Genomic DNA, 19,670 nt, shown 5'->3' on the forward strand with positions numbered 1-19,670 from the left:
CTTATATTATTGTTAACTAATTTAAAAAAAAATGGGCATCCATTTCCAAGGATATCGTTAATATTGCATAATCACAAGATATAATAAAATTATCTTTCAATCGTGGAGTTCTTTTGGAAGGATAATAAATTTATTTAAGATAAAGGTATATAACCCTTATAATCTTATGTAAAACTTTAATTAAGTTATAAATAGCTATGATAAATAGCTCAAATAACTTTTCAAACGAAGAACTGTGTCTGAAACTATGTTTAAAGATATATTAGTAAAAGTAGCCATTTGTTTTCTTTCCCTCTTATCTCTCCTACTTCGGTTCCATTTCACGGTCAAGAAAATGCAAGAGTTCTCGAGGTAGTTCTAACTCAGTAACTTCGATGTTACGTGTGTGCATGAAACATTAGAGTGAGGCATTCCTTCTTCATTGTTTTTTCTTTGTTCCAGTTAGTGGGTAGAAAATTCGATATGTTATATTACATAGGTATTGTGTGGTAGAGCTGTGTCTATTGGCGAATGCCTCTCTGTATGCGAATGAGGAATTCGTGGAGTAAAATAAACCAACAGCGCTACGACTTTACCCGTCTGTATCGAACGATCTTTTCTTTCACTTTCATTCTTCGGAAATGCAGGTAACTGCTTCTGAGTGGAAACGGCATCCTTGTGTTTGCTCGGAAGTCGGCTGAACACTTTAAAGCTGGAAACCGATCGCGTTCCCTTTCAGAGTCCCACTGATAATCTTCAGGTATATCCATGAAATATAGGAAACACGTATGTGTATAATGTATACCTGTAATGTAATGTATACATATAATGTATACATGTTTCAGTAATTACATTCTGTAACGTATTTGGAGTCTACGTTTTGGGCTCTTAGTTCTATATTATTCCATTGTTTGATTTCAGCATATAACGCATAATATTTCGTACCAAACTTTATATATTGCAAAACACATAATTAAATTCTTAATAAAACCTGCATTGATTCTAATGTATTTAATTATTTTTTCTTTCATTCTTAATAGTAATCAGTCATCAAGCAGAGTCTTATCTATCGTTGAAAGATTGAGAGATAACCAGACATAATTTGCACTCAATATAACAAAGCAAATTTCCATTGGAATATTTTGCAGCAAATCCTGGTAGAATCTTTAGCCCTTCAGCCGAAGGATGATCATTGATCAATGTCAAAGTTGCTCTTTCGACATATGGTTTTCCTTGTCGCGCAATAAAGTGATTTGAAGTTGGCCAATCGATAATGGTAGATGGTTATTCTGATATCAATTTATCTGAGAACACGTATGTATTTTTTATCAGTATGCAAGCTTATAATTAATTTGCTGAATTTGTTTTTTGGGGGGCTTGAATCTTTCCTTTGTTCTTCGCTAGTGGTCGTTTTTCAAAAGTCTCTGTTTAGATAAACGAATCCAAGAAATCGTATCTTCCGGCGAGTTAAATCGATAGGCGACTTGGAGATAAGAGTCGCTATCAGCTGGATCACTGAATGAATATTGTAAGCGTTATTAATGCCGTAGTTGAAAACAACATCGTGGGAGTGAGGATTTCGTTGATCGCCTCGGCGGAAATCCTTGAAATTATTTTAGGTCAAGCCTTCGCAACATTGTCGCAAACGTTATCTATAATTAAATTCCATTCAATTAACTTGTCGTAAGAACATTTATTGAAGAGTTAACAAAAAGTTTGTCAGCTGTAAGATAAATTCACACGATAGGCCCATGGTTGATCTTTCTTCAAAAACGTTTCTGTGCTTCTAATGAAAAGACGTATCTACTCTTTCTTTTTGAGAAGTTATTGGCACCTTGTATCGGGGAGAGAGTTAAAAAAGAAGGTTGAATTGCGAGGCGCTTTGTAGGCTGTGAAGCAGGAGTATTTCGGCCGTGTACAAAGAGCCGTGAGAGTCGATGGCGGTGCTCGAGCACTTTTCCACCTACCATCTGTCGTTTGGGCTTCCAGCCGGAGTAACCTGATCTTTGTAGAAACCAGAGTTCGAAAACCTCCTACGTTAGTGCCTGTAGTTCCTCGCATCCCCCTTGCCGCGTGAATCTTTTTAAAAATTGCACTTCAAACTTGCTTCTTGCTAAACCTTATATTCTGTTGTTGTCTGAATCACCTTATCCTATTCTGTATTCTAACTGCAGCCTTGACTCTTTTCTTTGGTATTCGAGTCTTTTAGAAATTATGGAAAATAATTTTCTAACAAAGACGAAAAGCTGGAGAGCGAAGTCGAATCGTGGTATTCGTTTGGTCGCGAGCAACAGGCATGATGATTTCTCGCGTTTTAGAGCAACCAGCGTGGTAAAAGGAAGACTCGGGTGGAAGAGTAGGTACGTCATGTGGAAGAGAATTTACTGTGCAGGTTGCAAATAAAAAGGAACGGTGATTTAGCATCTCCAGGCCGCGTTCAAGAGGCGCGTGCGAGCGTTCGTTGCACGGGGAATGTCTGTTTTTAAGGCGAGTTGCGACCGCTATTAAGCGTCCAAAGCGCGACTTATGCTTTTCACGTGCAGCCACCGCCTAAATATCGAATTTACACGCGGTGATTCGAACAAAACGCCCTTTGCACGCCAAGCGATCGTTCCTTCGTGAAGGAACGAGCAAATTTATTCGTACGCTATATGTTGTGCAGAAACCAACTTATAGAATGGAATAACTATAAAAGCTTTTAACTCCTTGTTTTACGACATTTTTAATCTTCGATCTTATGAATTAAAAATGAAGTTGGAATGAAATTTTAATAAAATATATATAATAAATATATAATATAATAAAATGAAAACTTTGTTAATACTTGTTCATCGCGAGTATAATAGGATATTGTATAAGGCAAGGAGTTAAAATACGTTGATTTTGATATTCTTTGCTAAAATACAATCTTTTTGCAGCCAATATGGATATGGAATCCCTGTACGACTACGGGGAGGAGGAACAGGACTTCTACGAGGAGAGTCCTGGTACCAGGAAAGGTTACCCGATCGATCACAGATCCATCAAGGTCAGTGATACTCTTTGATCGTTCACTCGAGCGGAGCAAAGACGGAAGGAAGACGATCGACGCTTTTAACCTCACCCGATCCACAGGTGACGCTTAATTACACCCGGTCTAAATCTGAAACGGCGCGCAATTTCGAAATGTGAGAGGTTTGATCTCTGTTTTGATCTGGGATTCTGCAGCCGCGTGATCGCGTCGCGGCGTTATTTTCGGAACTTCCTTTTAATGTCGCCGCTCGCGCTGCCAGCCATTTCCATTGTGTAATTGTCATCGATGCGACACTTCGAACTTGCGATCGTTTTCCTTTCGTTTTATTCTCAGGATGAAAACTACGGTTTGCGCAAAAATAGAAAGGAATGTAAAAATTGTAAAAGATAATGGAATGCCAGAAGCTGCCTCGAATGTTCCTGTTATATCGAACCATCTACCTATAGTTGTTATTAGTCTCGTGAAAAAGAATGTAAATTGTTTATGCATAGTTAAGAAGAGCTAGCTATTCTCAACGTGATATTCGAGGAATTGCTACGTTCGGTGGACAGATTGACGGATGGCTTTGAACTTCTTAGATTGTAACTAAATACGTTTACTTAAAGAACAGCCTAACCACGATCGACGATTTTTTTTGGCAAACTTCTCGAATATTTCATTCGAAAAGACAATCCTACTAAAACCACCAGGGAGCAGCGGAAATTTTCCAACATCGGACAAGTATGCTGCATCGTTTTGCAAATTATTAATTAACTGTGATGGTTCGTTAGGAGCATTATCGTAGAGGAAACGCGATAGTTTCTATTAAATAGAAGATAGAGAAGGAGAGAGAAGAGGACCGTCCGAAATAGGCGAATCCTGCTCTATTTTCGCGGTGATAGTTGACGTTGGCAACTCCGTTGGCAGAGCTTGCGATTGTACGAGTGCCAGTAACAATTCGTTCCGTAGCTGCTCTCCGCCTTCGTTTCATGAATGAACGTAGAGCCAACGATCGTTTCTCATCCCCTCTCGCCCTTCCATTCCTCCCTGACCTCACGTGGTCACCGTCTAACACTTCTAACGCGTTCTCCTTTACTCTCGATCCTTCTTTCTCCGTTCTGCGTGCTTGCGTGCTTCTCTCTGTCCTGTTCTTCCTCCTCGTTTCACTCGGTTGCGCCCTGACCATCGGTCTCTCTTTGTCCTCGCCTGTTCGATCGCTCTCTTCTTTCTTTTGCCGTGTGCTCCCTCCTTGTTCTTCCTCCTACTATTTCCCCTTTGTTTTATATTCCTTCGGGCTCCTCTGTCGGGGCAGACACGAAATCTTGGATAGCGTGCGCGCTTATGTAAGGCGTGATGTTTAATTGATAGCTCGGTTGGAAGACTATGTAAATGACTATCGTGTAATGGGTTTATACAAGTTTCGAATTAAACGAATAGCTATGTATACGGTCGTGTAATGGATGTTCAAGCGATTTCACGTTGCATTTTAAGTTTCGTTAGGCAGTTAATCGAACCGCGTGTAAGTCTCGTTCTCTTCTCTCACCTCTTCCTTGGTCGTTGTCTCGGTCCGCTGGTGCTCGAAGAAGGCGTCTTCTCGCCGTTTCTTCGTCTGGTTTCGCCTTGTTTAGCGTCTGCTGGCCCCCATCTGTTCCGACTGCTCGGATCAGGTCGACTTTACTGCCAGTTTACGCACTTTTGCTTCGAGTTTGAGCAACCGACTTGTCCCTCGATACAAACCCAATATGGTGGATAACACGTAGATACGTTCGTCTTTTACGTTTCAAGATTGTGTAATATTTTAAAGTGGAAAGTCTATTTTCGCGACGTACGTATTACGACGATGTATTGTTCTACGACTAAGATCGATGGACTTTGACAAATTAATAAAGATCTACTCCATCTCCGCAGTGTCGTTCGTCGAAAGAAATCATCCCGTAGGAATCGTAAACGGGTTAGCTCGAAGGGAGGAAGAAGCAAAAAGGAGGTAGCAGCAGGAAGGAGGAGTAGTAATCCTTCGAAAGCGAAAGGGACGTGGAAGAGACGGGAAAGTCGGTGAGTTAGTTAAGAGGAACGGGATGTAGGGACAGGCGGGAAGAAACGCGTGCACGGCTGCCGGTGCTCGGGGGAGGAGAAAGGAGAAATCTAAGTCGCCAGAAATAGCATCCCTTCTCGCATCATGTAGCCAGACCTTCTGCATGCGCCGTTCGTTCTAGTCGCATGCACCGTTGCCTCACCTACGTCACACGCTCTCTCGCGCCCGGTGCATCGTTGTCCTCTCTTCGCCTCTGCTCCACTCTCCTCCTCTCTCTGTCGACTTTGCTTCTTTTCATTAACGAGCCGAGGGTTGACGGAGGAGAGCAACGTTGTTATACAATCTAACGGACATCTCGTGGCGATGCATGCGTTAGGAGGGAACCCTCTGTCACACGTAGAAGCTTAATGCAACTCACCGTCCAAGATTGAAATTGAATTTTTAGAATGACTTTTAGAAGCGCGATGATTCAGTTTCGTTTCGTTCAGAGGTTTCTCGCAAGAGTTCTTGCTTCTATGAAAGACTATTTTGGAGATGCGTGGGTCACGTTTTCTTGACAGAAGGTAGGTTCTTTTTCTAGAGGGAAACGTTGAAAGTTTGATAGGGGACACGTACTCTATTTTGAGCGTTGATTATATCTTTGGTTATTCAAATGACGAATAGTAGTGGAAGAGAGGAAGTAATATAGGGGAATTTGAACCAGATTGATGATAAGAGCCTGTCTAGAACAATTAGTCGTTTGCAATCGTGCCCATTCGCTCGCCATCGATTCAGGATTAAACGATTTGGGCGTGGTGCATCCGTTTCCTTTCCTAGCTTCCCGCTGCATACTGATTATACCTGTTTTCCCCTGACAATACTGGTCTTGATAGATCGGACGAGCCAACCATTGGTTTTCTCGATTTTTTTGAGAGGAAATATGTCAAAGGATATTTTCTTTTTGCTCCTGGTTATTACAGTTATTCGAAGAGAACGTTGAAGAAGCGCCTTTCTCGATTCATGATACCCTGGAACATCGCGTTGTCCATTTGACATTTACAGTCTACAATCATCCTGTTTCCTTTGCAAATATTTACGAATTGCATCACGTAATCTTTGCACTGTCAAATTTCACAGTTATCCAGTGTTTCGTTCCGAGGCCATCTGTCGATGAATATTTAATAAGAGGAAAGCAGGACAGCTGTTGTCAGCGCAGGAACTGGCCACTTGGCCGCTTCTCTGCCGGAAGTCCTCCGCGGAACTCGTCGAAAAACGATCCCCCGCTCGCATTCGGAGGATCGACTCGAATCTCCCACGATTCTTTTTCTTTCAAATCACGCTACGTCGGTCCAAGATTCTAATATCATCTATAGTATTAGGAAAAGAAGATCTGTGGCGTTAAGGATAATACAGAAGCAACGTAATTAAGATTTAATATTTGAAACATACGTAAAGCGAATTATTATACCTTTATTGTTATACATAGTCTCTTTTTAAGTATTGAAATTTTAAGTTAAGTCGCTTGTATCGCTCTGAACTTTGAAACGATCATCCTCCTCGCTGGAGCCCCTTCATTTTTCTTATTTCACATTTTCTAGTTTCTAATGAAACTAACGTTCAAGGAACTCGACGAAACCAATATGAAAGAGTATTCATCTCGCTAGATAGATTTGCTTGCGATCGATCTCAGAGAGAGAGAGAGAGAGAGAGAAAGAGAAAGAGGTTCACGATTATTCACGAACTTCTAAATATACGAGGCTAACCTTTCGGCTTTTAACGAGGGGTAATAAAATCCATGCTCGGTGCATATTTACGTCGCTAGCTACGGCAACCAGGTCGATGTAGCGGAAAAGTTTTTAATCGTGCGTGTCTTCTGTCATTCATCCCTGATAAATAGAAGCTGCGTATAAATAGCGAATGGGACGATGAATGGCGGACGTTACGTGTTCATCGACGTTTTTCTCTCGTTCTCGGTTCATTGATGATACTTACTCGGGCCTATCGAGACCCTATTCCCTCGTAATACTACTCGATCGATTCGTTTCCCCGATTACAGCTATAAGACACTATAAAACAGAATAGTAATACTCTTTCTTTAATGTTTTTTTTTAACCTGATTTAATTACGCTTTGAAATTCGTGTCCATTAGCGAATATCCTGTTTATATAATTACGTTTCGCAATTGTCCATTGACGATATCGACGAAAAGATAGGCTGGAATTAGCGAGTTTAACGTTTGACCGGTTTATCGACTATCTTGGATCGAAAATGGTAATGTTGAACGCTTCCTCGCGAGGCCTTATCTTATCGTAGTCCACGTGCGTGCAATCAGGCGACATTCGGTCTCAGAAAACATTGATATTACGTTCATTGACGGTATGTCTGACCATTGAAATGCGCTTAATTTCGTAACTACTGTATTCTACCAGCGCTTGACTATCTTCGTATTGGCTTTGGATCAATTGGAAGATCGTCGAAAGACTTTGCAAGCGAAAGAATCATTCTCGCGACTTGATCAGAGATTCTTTTAAAATATTTAAGACATATTTCCATTCAGTGTCTCGACCTTCTCGATTACTTCGCAGCTGCTGTTGCATTTATCTGCTAATTATATTACTTTGTCTTTAATCCATAATCACGCTGTCAATTAATGGAATTGCTCGCGTTAAACATGAACAGCTGAACGTCTCGTCCGTTCATTTTTCATTTGACACGCGTCTCCAGTTGTCGATATCGTTCGTTAAGGAATCGACGAATGTTTCACGATGCATCGCCGTGAACCGACTGAAATCTCGACGTTGAACGATTCTCTGCGTTCGAAATACATACTAGTTTCTATTTCGTGCGATCGAGATAATCGAATCAAGATGCGACTTGCAGGTTTCATTGAATTGGACGTTGAATGTTTAAAGATGCAATGGTTTTTAGACGAGTCTCCAAGTGGCCGAGCCACGATTCGATCTTGGAAAAATATTTTCGACCGTTTTTGCTCCTGCTGCTGCGTGGCTCGAATAGATTTACATGTCTGAAAGGACCATTACTGGGAACGCGGTTCGACGTCTATTTTTGCTCGCACGTTGGTTGAAACAATCTTGCCTATTGCTCGGTGAACTCGTTCGATATTTCTCTTCGGTCGTCTGTCTTTTTTCCTTGGCTTCTTGGCTCGCTCTGAAGCCAATTGGTTAGAACGATCTTTCTAATATTCTTCGAAATCACGATAGAACTCTACTTATTGGGATGAAATTTTAGTTACTGACCAATTAACTGAACTGCCTTCCGAATCCAATTAAGCGAATGAAACGTGGAATTAAATATTCAATAATTTCATTAGCGCTAAAAATCAGCCACAAAATGGTTGCTTCGATTTCTATCGTTATTGGATATAAATGGAATCTCATTTCTATTAGCGTTTCGATATCGATATCTTTGATTCGAGTCGGGAGAAAGAAATATTGCCGATCTTTGCTCGGAGAACGAAGTTCGGTTGCAACATTTGTTCTACGAATGCAACCTCAGCTGTAGCCCGATTCCCAAACTAATGGCAAAGATTCAAGAAACATAACTCTCCGACTAAATTTCCATGCCGAAACGTTTCAGAATAATATGTTACCACACGATGAAGGAGCGCGAAGAGAAAAGAAAGAAACGTAGAAGCAAATGGGGGGTAAAAATAGCTGGCGATCGTGGTAGACGTGAAACGTGCTAATAGCTCCTTTTCGTTTCTTCCTTTCAAGGGCGTATTCGACGATCTTCTCTCTCTTGGCTTTCGCCGTTGGTCCTCTCGGTCAGTCAGAGAACACAGTCTCTTAGCCGGCTCTCTCTTCGTCTGTTCGCTTCTCTTTCGACGATTCCTCTCTGTCCCCCTTCTTCGTAGACTCTGTTACTCACTCATTCAGAGAACGGTTCGAGTCCGTTCAGATGGAGTATAATGCCGAGTTTCTTGTACGAACCAGGTCGTCGTGCTGCCCAAAGGTGCGGACTTTGTGCACGAAGATGGAAGCTTAACGCTTTTACACGAGGATATTCCCTTTCCTACCGCTCCGATCGTGCTCTACGATCCGACTGGTTCAGAGAATCATGCTATAAAATAAATATAAACTGTGCTATAAAATGATAACCGTACACACCGAGGCAACGCGTATTCTTCCAATAAAACGATAAAGTTATCTGTTAGGGTTTTGGGGAATTCGTGGAAGTTAATGTTTTGTAGGGAGGGGACATTATCTAAAATGGAAATGAGTGTTCGTTTTCTTTCTTCTTAGAAAAGAAATAGATGGCTCGCCCGAATGTTTCAACGGTGATGAATACTCGTTGCGTTAATTGTAAAGAATAAAGGAGTGGGAGCTGTATACCGTGACGTTTTGGCTCGGGGATAGACGACGCCGATTTCCGAGAAATAATTGCGAATTGTATCGTTCGCAATTCGTACGACGATTAATTTATCTAGGCGCGAGTACAATGCGCACTCATCGATCGCGGTAAGTGAATTCGCGTAGACGATGTTCCGTTCTTATCCACGTTTTCTTCTCGTCCAACCTCGTTGATCATAAATGTACAAGGAAAAGATACGGAAAACCTTGGACTTATCGTTTCTAGACTGGTGCTTGTGCAAATTATAAACGATGTTCATCTTTCGTTGTAAACATTTAAATTAAGATCTATCGTAGCTGTTACATTGTAAATATTTTGTATAGGTACTTTGTCGTATTATTCGTATTGTGTAATGTCTCGTAAACGTATAAACATCCGTAGTTTAATCGTTACTTTTTCACTTTAATCTGTTAATCCGTGGCATTAATTTCTTCGTTTATTGTTCGTCAAACTTTCGTTTCTTTCGAAAACAAATGCACATCATATGTGCATTGGAAAGAATTAAAATCAAACTGTCTGAGATTAATTTGATCTTTTTAACTCTAAATTTCGTGATTACAGAAATTCTGACGAAAGGATGACACGGTTAATAGGATAAAAAATACATAAGAGGAAAAGACGATGAAGATGTAAATCAAAATGATAGCTTTATCGAGACTCGTATGTTCTATTGCTTACACGATACTAAAATAATCTCGATGGCTGGTCTCACGGATCGGGCTTGGCAGTTTGGTTCGGAAGCAAGTGGCCTGAACGTACGGTCACGTAGGTCTAACGTAGTGGAACGAATCGACACGGCTCGGTATCGTTCGAATGCCGATGATGAAAGAGGAAGAGATAGGTAAACAGATAGATGAACTGGCGGAGAAAGACGGCAAGCAACGCGTGACAAGAATTACCAGCAGACCGCTTCTCTGCATACACGTGTTGCGTTAGTATGTGTACAGGCAATACGTGGGGGAAAATAATTATCGTGTAAGACAGAGGGGCCGTTGTTCGATTCACGATTTAATCGGCTCTCCCATTAACGCGAGATCACTTTTCTTACTTCGCGCTTTCATCCATGGAAAATCTCGCTCTATTAGACATAGAACTTGTAATACTCCTATGCAATCTTCCATATTCTAAACTTTCCATTGAGCGTTGGTATCGTGGGCGCTAGCGAGCGGTATCTCTAGAAAACAGAATACTTAGAACGATAGCAACGCGATGTAGGGAGATAGAAGCGAAAAGCAGTCTGAATACTCGATGTTCGCTGGTGTTCAGTTATCAATAATGTAGATACATGCAAATATTATATACTCATGGCCATCTATATCTTCTCGCAAATGTAAATACTGATTATCCTAGGAAATGTAACTCGATGCTCGATTCTCTGATTATCATCTAAACACCTTAAGCTCCAACATGAAAATCCTCGTGGCGCCAGGATGGCGGTTATTTACCGAGTTAAGTCTCGTTCCCTATATTTTCCGTGGTAAATTCGAGATTTATGTACTGTAGTTTATCGAATTGATGCGTGCACCATGCACTTGGTTGGAGTGCCATCACCGGTATGGTCCTGCGTCTATGACCGACGAGCGTCTGGTGATGGAGGAAGGGTGGCTGATGGACTGGCTCTCTGGCGACAGTGGAGGAGGGAAAAGAGGAAAGAATTAGAGGGGAAAGATGCGGAGAGTGCAACGAGGTGGGCGAGACCTGGTGATAGAGTGCATCGTGAGAGAGGTAAAGGGAAACAGAGGAGAGAAGAACAGCGTAAAAGGAGAGAGCAGATAGGGAGAGGGGACGAGAAGCGTAGGTACGGCGAGGTTAGAATGTTGCATCGCGTCGCAGCGCTGTCGTTGCATTGCGTACCGTTGCGTCACTCTCTTGTGCAGCGTTTCATTCAACTTGGAGTCCCTCGCACGAAGGTCAAGCGGTCGTAGCTATCGCCAAGCGCGCCGACTCTGTTGCATCTTCTCTCTCTTTCTCTCTCTCTTTCCTTCTTTCTTTTCCTTTTTCCACCCACCGCTATCGCTGTAATATTAATTTGTCGGTCATCCTCGGTCAGCTTGAATTTTTTACATTTTCGTAACATTCTTCTCGACGTAGCGTATATAGCACGATGTATTTTAAACGAGTAATAACTCTATGAAATCTCCCATGAAATTCGTCCTCGTCGGTACATTCATCTTTCTTCCACCTAAAGTTTAATTTCGTCTCGATCAAACCGTTGCGGTTTCTCTTCCCTTCTCTTTCCCTTCGGTCTCTTTTCAACATATCCCTGTCCCTCGTGTTTCTCCATCTTCATCGATCATTCGGTCATCCGTCTCGTTTCTTCTCCATCTTTTTCTGCCTTGCGATCTACCTCCCGTACCGTTTCTCTCGTTGCCCGTTTCTTATTCAGCGATTTTATTTCTTTCTCCCGCGTCGAGCTCTCCTTTATCCGCCCCCTCCACCTCCTGTCGTTCTCTGCCCATTCTCCTCCCTACCGTTGCTCTTTTTCCGCTCTTCTCCCCTTCCGGCACGTCAACTCCAGCAGGTTCACCGTCCATTCATGCCTCCACCGAGACGCCGTCTCCTCGCGACTCTTTCATCCTACCTTCCTACGATCCCGACCTTCTTTCTCTCTCCTTCACCCACCATCCCTCGACGATCATTGATTCTTATCGCTCTCTTCATCGAGTTTCTTCTCTTCTCTGTCTCTGCTGTTTTACTTCTCCTTCTTTAATGTTTCACAGATCCTTGTTTTGGCTTGGTTCTTTCATACTAGAATCTCCTCGGGCTTGTTTCGATAACTGTACCAAGAAGATACGAATCTGTACGTCATACCATAATAGTATCATAGTACGGAGATAGTGAGAGTTACGTGGATTTGTCGCTTACGGAACATACAATAGGCAATGATCTTTAAGTAAGATTCGTCCATTAGCTACGCGTGAGATAATAGTTAGAATGAATGTCATGTTCCGACAACTGTCGCTTTAACCAATGCATCATCTGAAATGTACACGCTATATACACATCTGATTACATTAACATATACGTATACACTGTAATTATAGCTGAACACTGACCGTCTTTAATTTAAATAAGCCAACAGCAATGTCTAGTCTGTCGTAATTGCGAAACTAGACTACTCGTAACATTGTCTAACATCGCTCTGTTATGTTAAGAATAATGGTAGTGTGAACGTTACTAATTTATTCTTTTTGCTTTTTTTTTAACGAATCTGATTCTCGTTCACGATCGATATTAACAAACATGGAGCAACAATGTATCATTCTGTCAATAGATCGAATTAAAAAGAAAGTCTCTGCTTTCTTCTCCTTTCAGCGCGATGCCAGAGGCGTGGGCAGCTATCTGGGAGGCGGCAGCATTAGCGACGGTGGCGGCATGTTGACGGTTATGGCAAAGTTGATGAAACAAGAGCTGGCCTCTGACGCCGAGGAAGAGGGCCTGGTGCCTGCCCTCTCCGGCAGGTTCACCTCGATGCGGAAAGTGCCCTCTCTCTCCGACCTGTCCGATCCGGAGAGCTCCTTAGGTGAGTTTTTCTTTTCCATTCGACTTTTCCCTGTGTTTGAAACGCTTACGGTACCTGGAGATCACCTGGCCCGTTGGACGATCGTAGGTTCGTCGAGCATCAATGAGAGTTCTTGCTTGTTAAACCTCGTCGATGCTCCGGGTTAACTGTCCTTGCGAATCGATTCAGATCTATATCTGGGAAATTGACGTGATAGAAGAGCTTTAGTTACTTTTGACAAAAATACTTTCAATTTCAATAACAGATAGCGTAACGAAAAGGTTTGTAATTAGTCATTTTTAATCGACGATCTTCTGGATCTGATCTAATGGAACATGTTGTTCGATGATAATCATAGAATGTTGGTGCATAGATCGGTAACTTGAAAAATATTTCTTGGTATTTAGTAGAAGCTTCTTTATACGTGGGTAGATAAAGTCGACGTTATTTCTCTTTGTGAGGGGATACACGATCGAGGGACCCTTTTTAAACTACGTAGCAAGTATCGCGGAGATTTTTCCTGCTAATGATAGCGGATCTATAAGAAGCACAGGCCGCGAGTTAATCAAGGGTGTTAATCGCATATTTCCATCGCCTTTGTGTTCGATTCGCGCTTTATTTGTCTCCAATATCGTATTGATTCATTAACGGGCCCGTGATTTCCAGTTCCGTTTCTCGCTTTAACCCTTTCGCTGCGCCTTATTCAACGTGTTACAAATATTAGTTCTACTTTTATATATTCAAATATAATTTCACCGAATAAAATATGGAATTGAAATAAACTTTAGAGATTTGCGAAAGCTGATTGGAAAGTGGCAAATTGAGATGGTTTAAGAACCACGTTGATCATCTCGATAAATCGAAAAACAGAGAAAGAGCGACAAATACCATTTTTCTTTTGTTTTCTTTTTAATTTATCACAGAATTTACTGTTATTATTCTCTCTTCGCGTAAACAAACTTACGAAAGTAAATGTTTCGTATTCGCACGATCAAACGTTAATCGTCAATTTATGCTGAAATTCACGATGAAATTGAAAAATTGACAAAAATCTAGAGTCGATCAATTCGACCTCTGAGAAGCAGAAATATTATCAGCGAAAGGGTTGACGAACGTATAATTTTTTCTTCGTAGAAGAGCTCACTCCTAGGTCGAACGATTATTCACGTTTTATATACACGAAGCGATCGAACGATCGCGATATATACTATGTAACTATGCAATTTGTCCCGGGGTATCGGGTGTTGGCGTGAGAAAATGACACGCTCACGCGTGTGTTTACCCGGCCGGTCTAGTAATCGTCCAGGCAAATGTTTCAATTAGCCATGTACGCGGCCATTGTAGTTTTAACGCGCCACAAGATACCTATTGTGAGCGGTAGAGGAGAGAAGAGAGGGAGGGAACGTTTCGAGGCTCCCTTGTGTGACGTTAATTCACCGCGCGTTTCAGTAGCCTGTGGGGGAACGTTGAATTTCCCGCAGTCTCGCAGGCATATTCATCGGGCATCTTTATAGTTAATGCACGCGGTTATATGTGCCACGAACGCGTAACAGGTTTCCGGACAGGGGAATAACGTAATTGTAATCATAATCGCTAGTTTTCCCCTTTCCCTTTTGCGTGGGATTAGCTGTACTTTATTTTGAGAAAGTTTGTTTGCTTTTTTCACGTCTTCATTCGCTAGGTTGCTAACTAGTTTTTTTTTCTATTAGATCGCACGTAGAATAACACTGAAACTCAAAGGAAAAATAGTATAAACTGAATGAATCTGTAATTTGAGGAAACTATAGATAGTATAAGTTGATTTTTAATAGAAGAGCGTGTGGTCTAGAACGTTAGAACACTCACATACGCTTGGAGATCGAAAACAGTATATTCTACATAAATACGAATTTTCTGTTTCTCTCGTTTTTGATATGATGATATGATTCTAAATGCTTTACTTTTCCGCTAAGCCTTCCAATTGATTATGGAACACGTTGCAAACGCTATATCGATGAAATTCAACAAAAGTCTTGAATTGAGTCGTTTTGAACGCGAATACAATGTTATTGATAGTATTTTCCAAAGATTGCAGAGCACACGTATAAAGTTTCTTTTATTCATTTGGATATTCTATTTTCTCAAGTATCAGGCAGTCGATCGGAATCGCGCGGAGTCAGCGGAAAATCCTTGCTCGGTTCGCTCGTGTTTTACGGGAGGATGTAAAAATGGCTTGGAATTTTGTTTACCACCTCGAGGGCCGAAGATGGAAGGGTTTATGTGGGTAGTCGAAAGAATTCTGGAATCAGCTATTCCAGACCTGTGTCTCTGTTGAAACACGATCGATCCAACGGCGTGGTTGTAGTGTCCTGTTAACTGTTGGATTGTGACACTAAAAGGTGCACTTACATCGAGTGATGCTTGCATAATATGAGCGGTAGCTGCATAAGCACTTACTCGTGTATAACTTGTCCGATTAGATCGCGCAGACCGGCTCGCACGACGTTGCGTGTTGCGCTATTTTAAAATTTAAAACGGTGCGGCGAGGAAAAAAAATGAGAGGGTGACCGATCTTAGGGAGAAAGAGAGGAGAGTATCTTTCGTGGCACTTTTTTTCCACGAAAAAAAGAAATGAAATATTCTGCGAAGAAAAGGGAAAGAAATGAAAAAGAAAACGGATAACGTTGGTCGAAGCGTTTGCTCGTACGAAAATTCTTGGAAGAGGCTTTTGAGTATTAAACTGCGTATCTGTATTCGAAAGGTACAGGACAATTGATCAAGAGCGCATATAATAGTCTAAAAATATCGCCAGTCGATTTGCATACAATTTGCTCGACGCACGCGGCGCGAGTCTCGTGACGAACAAAAACGAATTCCACGAACGACAGGTTGGTTAGTCTCTATATGGTGACCCATAGAGGCGAGAAATACGGAGTACATATATCGAAATATCGTTCGTTCGAAGGGTTGATTGACGAGTAAATCGCAGAAAGTGTAGTGCCTTAACAGATGCGATATGTTCGCTCGGAGGACACACTGTCGGAATAGTTGAATATTAAACGGCGATTCTGTCCATCTGTTATCTGTCCAGTTGTTATCAACCGTTTCGATCGGTGTCTAGAGGTGAGCAAAGGCCACCGTGGAGTATTCTCTTGCGAAATTCCGTCCCGTTACGAGCCCTCGTTCCCAATATTTCTATTATACAATCTGTACTGTTTTAATGCAACGTCTGCGACCAAAGGAAGAAGCTCGACTCGTCCTTGACAATGAATACTTCGACGATGCAATTGCGTCAATGCTGTCGGCAAAGTGGTTAATATGCGCTATGTACACATTCCCTTTCCTTTAAGGAACCGACCAAAATATCGATCAACCTTGTCAGCTGAGGAAAGAAACATTCAACGATTCATCGATCGAACTTCTCATACTCCACAGCCACAGAATCTCTAAGAAATTCATTTCATTATGGCAAATATGTATATCGTTCGTACAAATATATTGTTCATAAATAGCTTCAAATCGAAAACGAATAAAACCAAATTTAATTCTGTCGTGTTTATCCACGTTCAGTGGTAATTGTAATTTCAATCGGGATTTTTTAAAAAACAGTCGAGTAGGTGAAGATAAACGAGGCACGTGGAAATCACGAAAAATTGATGAAACGTCGTCGGAGGAAATCGGTTGGCACGGAGCATGGAATAATTCTTGTTACTCGCGGCTCGGCGAGCACGATCAAAATGTAGCGAGAATTTACGAATTGGATAATCAGCAGCATCCTCATTAAGGCCCCCCCACTGAACGCCCCCGCCTTCCATTCTCCTTTACTGGCGTGTGTACGTGCGCGTGTACGCACGCACTCTGGCCCGCTGCTGGATCGTCGTCCACCCACTTATCTACTCCTCTACGTTCGCGCTCGTTACGCACACGATCACAATTTTTCACTGATTCCACGGTTTTCCAGTTCTCGCGTGATCCATGAATCATCACTTGGAAATGTTTTAACACGGTGATTCCATTCCACCGCGCTTTGCTTTCCGCCAATGCGATTTTCTTCGATGAGAAACCAGAGGATCGGGGAAACATCGGCGAAAGAGATTCGCTTGTTTCAATAGAACTGAGTTCGATCGAGATAGAATCGAATTCGTCGAAACTCAGAGAAAGCGAAAGTGGATTTTTCACTAAAAAAAATGAAAGAAATGCTGGATTTTTAAAGAAAGAATCGATTTTTCTATTGGGAAGAATATATTTTTGACGAGAAGAACTAAAAGACCTAGGCAGAGATTTGTCTCGTCTATCAAATGTTATAACAAGTACTAGGATCGGTAAAACAGAAACGTTTCACCAAACGTGAATGTAACGAACGCATCGCGGTTGTAGTAATTAACGGTTTCGTTACGAGTCATTCAACCTTCGTCAGCGTTGACGTTACTTTAGTTACACGTCGACGTAGCGTTTTTCCCATGGAAACCGTCGAAACGCTGATACGCTGGTCTGTCAAGGCTGGTGGAAAATTTAGAATTCCAAATCGAATTGCAGCTCGCGAAGGCCAACCTCACTCACGTAACTAGTTACTGATTAACGCTAGTTTTTATCTGTTTCTTAATATTTGCAGGAACTCGATGAAAACCACCGTGTTAGAAACGTGCCTCGAATTAGTTCTATATAAATAGATTTGTGTAATTTGTAAGCTTAAGATACAAAGTCTACGTACCTACTACTTAAATTTAGAAAAAGACCTGTTAATCTAACTTGCACGCATATATTTAAAGGAAATAACGCGATCCAGTGGTATGGATAAAATTAAAGATTCTCTAATTTCTGACGTAATTTCATCTCGACACTTTCCTCGAGTAAATATCCACATTTTTCCCATTCCTCTCGGAAATACGTTAATATACTAAGCAAATTGGTTTCGTGTTAATACGCAAACGTAAACGTAGATTCTCTAACAGAATGCGACTTCAGTTGGACGTACGTAACTAAACTTTCATGGCTGGCTCTGTATATATCGGGTTTCTTCCAAAAAGAGACAAACGTATAGTCTTTAGTCCCCGAAGATTAAATAAAAGATCGGTTCCTTCCTGCGATGGGGAAAGGAATTATTTTATTCGAGCGTAGTTGGAACGAGGAGACGTTTACATTTTCCTGACGGCCGCAGGAGGCCATTGAATAATGCAAGTTTTCTCGGACTTAGTCGTAACAACCGCTCTGTTCGCCATTGTTACCGGATCTCCTTTCTCACCCCGTTGCCACCTGATAGGACATCTGATGACAGTTGCCGGCCGGAATGTTTTATGCAAATAGCCATTGTCCACGGCGACATTGACGCGTACAAACGCGTGGAAATTTTGTTTCTTTCCGTGTTTCCTTCCCGTTCAGTCTTGCCAGACTGGAAAACCGACACTACGGTAATAAGAAAATTGCGTACACGAGCACGACGGCCACCTCTCGTTCCTCTAATTATCGCAATCGCGACGCACAGCGGCTTTCGAGTTAATTAATCGTCCGGTTCAGCTCTACTCTTGAGAGCAAAACCTGACCCGCAGCGGTAATTGCTCCGGCTAATCGCGCTAATCTGGATTTCGTGTTTGGTGATAGAAAAGATAAAGAGATAAAGATTTGCGACTAAGGCAGGTGTTCTTGAGAATGTTTTTGTGGTTTCGTTAAGATAATCCGAACAGCGAAATATATTTAGAACGAGATTGTAATCATTGTCGGGTGAAGTTAGATTCGAGGTACAGTTGCTAAGGTAGATGGAAATTGCGTGGAGATTAACCCATCGAGTATTTCGATGGACGATCTTCGTTAACTGCGATCAACGGAAAAATACAATTCCTACAAAGGGTACTTCTCAATCCTCATAAACTTGTACCACTCTCGTCCTAAGCTCGTTTCGGATAAAGGTAACACACCGTTTATGCTGCCCTTGAAAGCTCGTCGGTTCTCTCGAGATGGGCTGTAAAGATCTGTCACGTGTCAAAGGAAAAGCAAGCGAAGGTTTTCTCTTCCATCGGCGGCACCACGTGCGATGCAGAACTCGTTCGAGTCGTATCCTTGGTCAAAAGCAACCGGATGTTCTATATACGAATCTGCAACAAAGTATTCGTGGTATTGATCTAGGGATCTTCGTGAGTGGAACTCGATGGATTGCGTGAAAAGATGCGAGCAAACTCTGCGAAAATACGTTGGCAGCAGAAAGACTTGGCACAGGTCTGTCCTTCGGTACCGTAACACATGATCGTGGAGGAAAGTGAGCGTGGTTGGCTCTCTTTCTTCGTCGTAGAAGGCCCTTCGTAGCACACAGGGCACGTAAGACGTCGAGCCATGCTCATCCGGTGCTCGCTACCTGGCTGCGGAATAAATTGGATATATATATATATATGTGCGTGTGTGTGTATTTATATATGTGTGTATATATTTATATATACATATATATATATACATATATATGTATATGTATATATACGCAGCCATCACTCACTACCCAGAATCGCTTCTTGGAATGACAAATTGGATACCGCGATCGACAACTCCCCCGCTTTTGAAAATCTTGGACAACTTTTTGTAACGTAGATTGACCCTTTCTCGAATCAATGGTGAAATCTTTCATTGTTTCCTGTGGACGATTCGAGGTGCGATTATTCGATGGTGCAATTGGTCGATCAAGAATTTAGCGCTATCGAGTCTGATAAATAATTTGTTACGTTTCTTCATGCGGTTTCAATTTGCTTCACGTGTTAGATAAATTGGGATGAAAAAGAACGATCGGTGATTGAAAAGTTGAAATGGTAAATAATGTAACAAATCCAAATATAAATGGGAAATCTATACATAAT

The 19,670-nt window shown here is 41.7% G+C and overlaps 1 protein-coding gene across 5 annotated transcripts in view; it reads left to right on the plus strand.

Moving 5' to 3' along the window:
* Positions 1–19,670, plus strand: part of LOC100745810 (ETS-like protein pointed) — a 146,539-nt gene that overhangs the window by 3,114 nt on the left and 123,755 nt on the right. For 2 of the 5 annotated variants that reach the window (XM_003485975.4, XM_003485974.4), the window contains exons 2-3: positions 2,898–3,007; positions 12,669–12,876. In XM_003485975.4, the coding sequence (XP_003486023.1) occupies positions 2,903–3,007; positions 12,669–12,876 (313 nt within the window). In that variant the 5' untranslated portion in view covers positions 2,898–2,902. Of the gene's footprint in view, positions 1–2,897; positions 3,094–11,006; positions 11,079–12,668; positions 12,877–19,670 lie in introns of those variants that run through there. The other 3 variants (XM_012394512.3, XM_033318379.1, XM_012394513.3) reach the window with 3 other exon arrangements.

This window comes from Bombus impatiens, unplaced genomic scaffold, assembly GCF_000188095.3.
Source record: "Bombus impatiens unplaced genomic scaffold, BIMP_2.2 scf_0091, whole genome shotgun sequence".
Classification (NCBI taxonomy): Eukaryota; Metazoa; Arthropoda; class Insecta; order Hymenoptera; family Apidae; genus Bombus; species Bombus impatiens.